The sequence below is a fragment of the Prunus persica genome, chromosome G3, assembly GCF_000346465.2.
Source record: "Prunus persica cultivar Lovell chromosome G3, Prunus_persica_NCBIv2, whole genome shotgun sequence".
NCBI lineage: Eukaryota > Viridiplantae > Streptophyta > Magnoliopsida > Rosales > Rosaceae > Prunus > Prunus persica.
This window is the reverse complement of record NC_034011.1, coordinates 22,127,369-22,134,306: the sequence shown is the minus strand read 5'-3', so window position 1 is coordinate 22,134,306 and position 6,938 is coordinate 22,127,369. Positions and strand designations below refer to the sequence as shown.

The 6,938-nt window shown below is 36.2% G+C and overlaps 1 protein-coding gene and 1 long non-coding RNA gene across 2 annotated transcripts; both read left to right on the top strand.

The window, feature by feature from the left end:
* Positions 828 to 1,422, top strand: LOC18782022. The gene is made up of 2 exons (XR_002270877.1): positions 828 to 925; positions 1,050 to 1,422. It is a non-coding gene; the product is annotated as an uncharacterized LOC18782022 (long non-coding RNA).
* Positions 1,831 to 6,417, top strand: LOC18784116 (histone-lysine N-methyltransferase ATXR2). Its single transcript, XM_007215256.2, has 14 exons — positions 1,831 to 2,269; positions 2,368 to 2,453; positions 2,559 to 2,872; positions 3,039 to 3,151; positions 3,265 to 3,296; positions 3,608 to 3,753; positions 4,040 to 4,127; positions 4,636 to 4,684; positions 4,783 to 4,837; positions 5,005 to 5,074; positions 5,153 to 5,222; positions 5,602 to 5,678; positions 5,787 to 5,843; positions 5,943 to 6,417. The coding sequence occupies exons 1-14, from the start codon at positions 2,104 to 2,106 to the stop codon at positions 6,051 to 6,053; spliced, it is 1,434 nt and encodes a 477-aa protein (XP_007215318.1). The 5' UTR covers positions 1,831 to 2,103; the 3' UTR covers positions 6,054 to 6,417.

Sequence of the window (6,938 nt, the reverse complement as noted above, 5' to 3'; positions counted from 1 at the left end):
GTAGCTCCATTCCACTTGATAAGGGAATAGAAGGCACACACACACACACCCACACATTAACACAAATCCAAACACTACCACAACAAAGTTTGGGGAGATAATCCATTACCACAACAAAGTTTGGGGAGACAATATTCATAGCTCTATTTGTTAGCAAAAGCTTTACTCTGATTTCATTATTGCATCTAAAATATTGGTTTCAACAGAAGTCATCTTCTCCACCAACTTAGACTCAACACCCTTAAGCTCCTCCCGAAGCTCTCGACCCAAGTTGTCAACCTTCATATCAAGTTTTCTTATAGATGGAGGAGGATTCATGTTCCCTGCCCTGGCATTGCGACTGCATGAAGATACGGGAAGCTCTTTGACATTCACCAATGCAGCGGGCGACCCTCTCTTGAAATGGGGGTTCATGTACATGCTCATGGGCAGTTCCTCTTCCACAATAAACTATCAAAACATATCATTGACTCGGTTATAAAAGAATTACAAATTAGAATAAATAATATGGTTTGCATAGGTGATAATTGACTGAAATTTGTCCCACACTTGAAGTGGAACATCACCATTTCCAATAGGCATTTGAAGGATGTTTTTTGAGTATGTTAAGATGTGCTTTTCTGATTGGCTTAGTATTATCTTACTTATTTGTTTAAATCTCTGTTATATTTGAAAACCAACTTACAATTACAAGTCTTAAAGTAAGACTAGTTGATGAAATGATATTTCAGTTATTTCATACATTCAACTTGCTGGGATGCTGTTATTGTTTTCTTCTTCAATTTCATGTGTTATCTACATAATCCTTGTGATTTGTTTGCAGGTTCTCTTCTGTAGCACAGAGAATGGACGAACATCTTTTGTTCGCCAATTGGAACCAGATTGGCATATCGACACAAATCCTGACATCATCTTTCAATTATCTGTATATTCTTATTGCTTACCTTGTTTTTCTACACGTCATTCTTCAATCTCATGCCCCATGTTCTGATGTATAGATTCATTTCCATGGTTGTCATCTGAATTATTCATTTATTTATTGGTTGCAGAGGTTTATCAAGTATCAGCTTCACATCTCTCCGACCAGAACTGAACGGGCTGCTTCTAATGTGTTCAACTCCCCATCCTTGGAACAGTACTTTGGATGTGTTTGATGATCCAACAAATAAAAGATACAAATATAATCTTTAGGTTTCTACTAGGGTTCTTCTTTTTCCAGCTTATTTATGCTAAATGTTTTTCGTGTCTCGGTGTACTTATGCTGTTGTTAACTTGTTATTAGTCACTAGTCAGATAGACTTGCTCTGTATCACCCCACCATTTCAAGGGATATCGCTTTGTTTGAAATTTGTGTAATATATTGGATCAAATCCAAACTCCAACTAGAAGTTTTGTGAAATTGTTAATGCTTGTAATTTACTCAGCTAAAGGATTCTGTTGCCAACATTGACAATAATTATGGTGTTACATGTTATAAAGTTGAAAGTTTTGAAATTTGATGGTGAATGGTTTGTCAAATTTTCTTGTTGCACTTAGAAAATGGAAGATGGATGGTACTGCTGTTGAGATTATTTGTACAAAATTTCTGGCGGTGTGTAATGTTTCTCAGTGAGCATGGGCACATTCTCTCTCATGAGAAACAAAGTCTTTCACATTCTCTCACATGAGAAACAAAGTCTTCCGGAAGACACTAGTAATTTGCAGATGTGGTTTGTGCCAGTGAGTCCATCCTCCTTGCACTCAAGTTCAAATTCTCCATCTCGAATTTCGCTTTTAATATCTCGTATAATAAAATAATTTAGAGTATAGCTTGATTAAAAGAAAAAAAAATGTAATTATATTAAAGTGAAAAAGAAGGTTACTGTAAAATCATATCTTGAAGAAAAAAAAAATGAAAATATTACTTGAATTTCTCAAAGTTTTTATTTTTTTCGGTAAAATTAGCTTGGGTAATCTGGTGGGTTCGACTCTATCTACCGAAAAACAAAGAAAACAAATTTGGGTTTGACTCGTTATAACACCAAAAGGAAACGCAATTCCACCGCTTGGCCGCCGTTTGCATTCAGCAACTTACGTGTTTCTCTTTCTACTCTGTGTGTTTCGATGGATTGCGATTGTACAATCGATGCAGAGCTGCGCAGTGAAATCTCTGCTCTTCTTACACCTCCTTCACCTGCCCAAGTTGACAAGTACTTGGATGAACAAATTAAATCCAGCAACAGGCATTGCTATGGCATCAAAATCAAACAAAATGGAGAGTTTGGCAAGGGTAAAGCCAACACACACGTAACACCCCCTTTTTTCAAATTTCCATCAGTCGTTTCTGCTTTGGCTAATGCAATTTATAATCTGCTCTTTGATCTTCAGGTGTCTACGCTGACTTGGGCTTCAAAGAAGGAGAGCTTCTTCTCAAGGACCAAATGCTTGTGGGTCTTCAACATTCTTCCAACAAGGTCTCGTATACTACCTTTCTTCGATGAAAAATATTATCTTTTGCTTTTGGGTCTTTTCAGTTATCGGTTATCAGTTTTCATTGTATTACTTCAATTGGGTTGCAGATTGATTGTCTAGTGTGTAGCTTCTGTTTCCGTTTCATTGGCTCTGTTGAGCTTCAAATTGGAAGGAGACTTTATTTGCAAGAGTTGGGAGTTTCTGCCAGCCAAGGTTGCTGTCAAACTGACTACTCATCTGAAGATGATGACTTGGGAGACTCTGGGCCTAGCAGTTCCAGTTGCAAAGAGAAAGTTCCTCTTCCTAAAGGGTTTGCTGAATCTTTAATGAATGGTGGAATCAAATTGCCATACTCTGATAAATTCCCGTTACCTCCGGCTGTTCCATGTCATGGTGGCTGTGGAGAAGCTTACTACTGCAGGTGGGTAACCCAACTTTTTTTTTTCTTTTTCCCTTTCTGTTTGAAGCATGTTGGACTATGACAATGGCATTGTAAAAGTGAGCTTAACCTTCCTTCCATTGGTTAATGTCTTTGGGCATGAAGGACCAAATAAATAACTTGTCATAGTGTTGCCAATATCTTGTAGCAAGCTATGTGCAGAGTCTGACTGGGATTTATCTCATTCCTTACTTTGCACTGGGGAGAAGTCAGAAGCAGTCTCTAGGGAGGCACTTGTACAATTTATACAGCATGCCAATGGTAAGATGAGTTTGTAGGTTATATCTTCTCTACAATCTTATAGTTTATACCTCTATCCTCTTCTAATTCTTTCCCCCCCGTTTTTTTTTTTTTGGTTCTTTTGCTTTTACCAGACACAAATGATATATTCCTCCTTGCTGCAAAGGTACCATTCTATTGTAAACTTCTGTTTTAACTTCAGTCTTCTACTTGTAAGGCCTGAACTTCTAGCAGGACTATGTGATCTAGTACTTGCAGACTAGTTGGTCTCAGTTTGTCATGATATGACTTTGGCATGGTTCAGTCAAGAATGGATAGGATATGGGTAGTGAGCATCACTTTGCTGTCATACTATTTGAATACTACATGGTACCTTATGTGTTACATGTCTTTCTTGTCATCCCCAATAGGTCTCCTATCATGTGATATAATATAAATCCAATCTTGGACAATCAAGTTCCTTGGTTTCTTTTTCAGGCAGTGTCTTCCTCCATATTAAAGTATAGGAAGTTGAAAGTGGCTCATTCTGAAGAACAAGAGAATAAGCCTAATGTTTCAGGCATCCCTTATCCATCTTTACTCTTAGAAGCATGGAAACCAATGTCAGTGGGACACAAGAGAAGGTAGTTATATTTTATATATTGAAGGCCTTGCTGTATCATGTCTGAGAAAATCTTAAGTTGTTCTTTTGTGAGCATTCTAATAATAGAATTGAAAAGGAAATGAGTTTCCAATAGCAGAGCGCACAAGTATGTAATAAATATTGGCAGCAGTGGCACTATTTCACTCTTATAAGGCTTTCTACTTTGGGTGACAACAGTTGCATAATAAACGTATGCAGTAGTTTTGAAAATTTTGACAAGAAGGTTCTTTTCTCCTCTTCTCTTTTGACATTTTATTTGTTCTTAGGTGGTGGGACTGCATCGCGTTGCCATTTGACGTTGAATCTTCTGATGAAGTTGCTTTTAGGATGCAAATAAGAGAGCTGGCATTCACGGTATACTTTCTTGACTGAGTCATATTAGAAATTCAATTTTGAGCACTATATTCTGTTACAATCTCCTGATTTTGTTTTTATGTTTTTTTTTTTTTTTCTGTTATTTGAGAGCTTCAGGACAAACTAACTTATTTTGTGATCCAATTTTTGTTGCACACGCACTGATCTTGTAAGATCTATATTGAGTTGCAACTACTATGTTTGACTTATCCTAACTATTTCTTATGGGTGACTCTTTGGGTTTTTGTTTCCTTAGCAATTTGTTCTCCTGTCATGTGGGTACATTCAAAAGTTCATTTTGAAATTTGTTTGAATTCCGAGTGCAACTGTGCATGTATGCATTTTGCTGATCAAATTCTTATTTATGAAAATGCAATGGGTGGCATAAGTTCCCTTGTTCAGAGTGGGTGCTTAATCGTCGTGATCCACTGTAGTACTAACCAGATTCTTTGATGGCCTATAACATTCTGCTACTATAAGTTCTAACTGCACTATTTGAATCTTTCAGTCACTTCAGCTCCTAAAGGCAGCCATCTTTGATGAGGAATGTAAATCACGTATCCTTCCCAATTTAGAACTTGATGTATGTTTCTTATTAGAATCATGCTTAATATTTCTCAAAGTTTATAAATTTGAACTCCTTGACTCTTCCCAGTATTCTCCCTTAATATCTATGGGCATATAATTGGCATGTTTGAGTTGAATAATCTGTAAGTCTTACTTTTTCAAGGATTCCTCCCTTTTCTCTCATCCATTTAATATGTAAAGTGTGCATGGATAAAAAATGGTGCTGGCAGTGGCAGTTAAAGCAATTCATGTGCATTTTCAAACGGCATATTATTTGCTTGGGGCTTACTATTATTTCACTTTGTTTCAGTGATTTGGTTGTAGCATCTCCAGTGGAAGATTATTTTTTATACATTGACGATCTTCCATATCCTGAAAAGGTTAGAATTCATATTTTTCTCCTAACATTTTGCCAAGTTGAATGTTCCAATGTCATTTTCCCCTGTTATTCATGGCAGAAAGAAGCTGAGGAGATTACACGACCATTTTTGGATGCTCTTGGCGACGACTATTCAGTTTGTTGCCAAGGTATGATGTTCTTTTCAAGTTTCTTTGTATTATGTGTTGAAAGTTTAGTCTTTCAATTGTACTTTTCTGCTTTGTCCTTCTTGGTGCTGGACTACCTCTTTGGGGTTGTGTAGGTATTCAGTATGTGTGCGCTGTGGCTTTATGTATCTTTCAATGAGAACGGAAGATAGTAAGATTATCAAGAGATCATGGTGGAATTAAGTTTTCATTATTACTGTTATTAAGAGATATTTGGTGTTTCTAGAACATAAATCCTTTTTTGGCAGGTTATATAAATTGTTTTGAAAAATATAATAGTCGACAGATGTTTAATTGTCTCTCTCTCATTGTGGCCAGGAAAAGAAAAATTAACTTCCCATATTTTCCAATTTTGTATTAGGCACAGCTTTCTATCCTCTGCAGAGTTGTATGAATCATTCTTGTAGTCCGAATGCGAAAGCCTTCAAAGGAGAGGAGGTATGTTTAACTTCGAGTCCTATTATAGCGAACTGCCATTTGGAACTTTCTAAAGCATTCCTTTATCAATTTTGTGCATCTGCATTCATGCTTGTTATTCATTATCAGGATAGAGATGGCCAAGCGACGATAATTGCACTTAAACCTATTTCCAAGGGAGAAGAGGTACCAAATTCGAAGTCCAACTTTAGTCTTGTGTGTTTTACAAGGTTTCAATATCCTTTCATAGAACTTTGATCAAATACTCTCTTAATTCCTTTCCAGATTACCATTTCTTATGTGGATGAAGACCTTCCTTTTGAAGAGAGACAAGCATTACTTGCAGATTATGGTTTTAAATGCAGGTGCCCAAAATGCTTAGAGGAAGAGCCATAACCAATGAGGCGGCCTTGAACACGATAAACTTGGAAGAAGTCATGCTTGCAAAAGAATACTCACATTGCTAGATAGTCCCACAAGAGACTCCTTGATTTGTATGCGTTTCAACTTCTCACCTTTTTTCATCACAGTATTTTGTCTTCTCACAATCCTGAGAATCACAATCCTGAGGATTCAAAAGGAAGATTGTTTTGTATTTATATATACATAAAGCCTTTCTACAGTGTTCAGGTTCTTTTTCAACTTCCGATCGTTGAAATACGTTGTTCAGTATCCCTAAGAAGGATATGTACACTTTTCTTACAATAAGGATGTGTGCTTTTACATATTTATATATAACAAATTGAACAAAGTAGCTCTTTCTCAAGCGAGTAGGCCAAAATATGAATTGATATGTAACTATCATGTAATAATCAAAGGGTAAAAGTAACAAGATCTAGTTATTTTATAAAATGGATTCTACAAATACTTCTATGCAAATTGTATTATACGCATAAATAGAAGTGGCAATCAAACTGAGTCGAAGTTCAATTCTAGTTGGTATGTTTAATATAAACTTCATAAGTTGTTAACCAGGTTACATTCTAAAGCTGTTCATTGACTGTTGTATGCGAATGGGAGACTGAAAATATCAAGCAATAATTCACTTTATGATACGGTAGAATGTACTAGAGACCTTTCTAGTATAAATTGCACAAAGTGTCTTGATGTTGCAAAATACGAACTTCTAGATACTAGTCATCATAGCAAGAAAGGTGGACGTATTGTTTTTATGGAAGTTGTTATATCTGATATGAATTTTACTGCTTTTACTAGGTAGGCTTTGTATCATAGAATGGATTCTTTGACGATGTGTCATTTCTAGGTTCATTCCAAAGAATG

Bases quoted from the DNA above. Each gene is read 5' to 3' on its own strand.
- LOC18784116 (XM_007215256.2), top strand. From the start codon at position 2,104: ATGGATTGCGATTGTACAATCGATGCAGAGCTGCGCAGTGAAATCTCT. The intron at 2,873-3,038 runs GTGGGTAACCCA...AATATCTTGTAG, and splicing joins GGAGAAGCTTACTACTGCAG to CAAGCTATGTGCAGAGTCTG. The intron at 4,838-5,004 runs GTAAGTCTTACT...ACTTTGTTTCAG, and splicing joins ATGTTTGAGTTGAATAATCT to TGATTTGGTTGTAGCATCTC.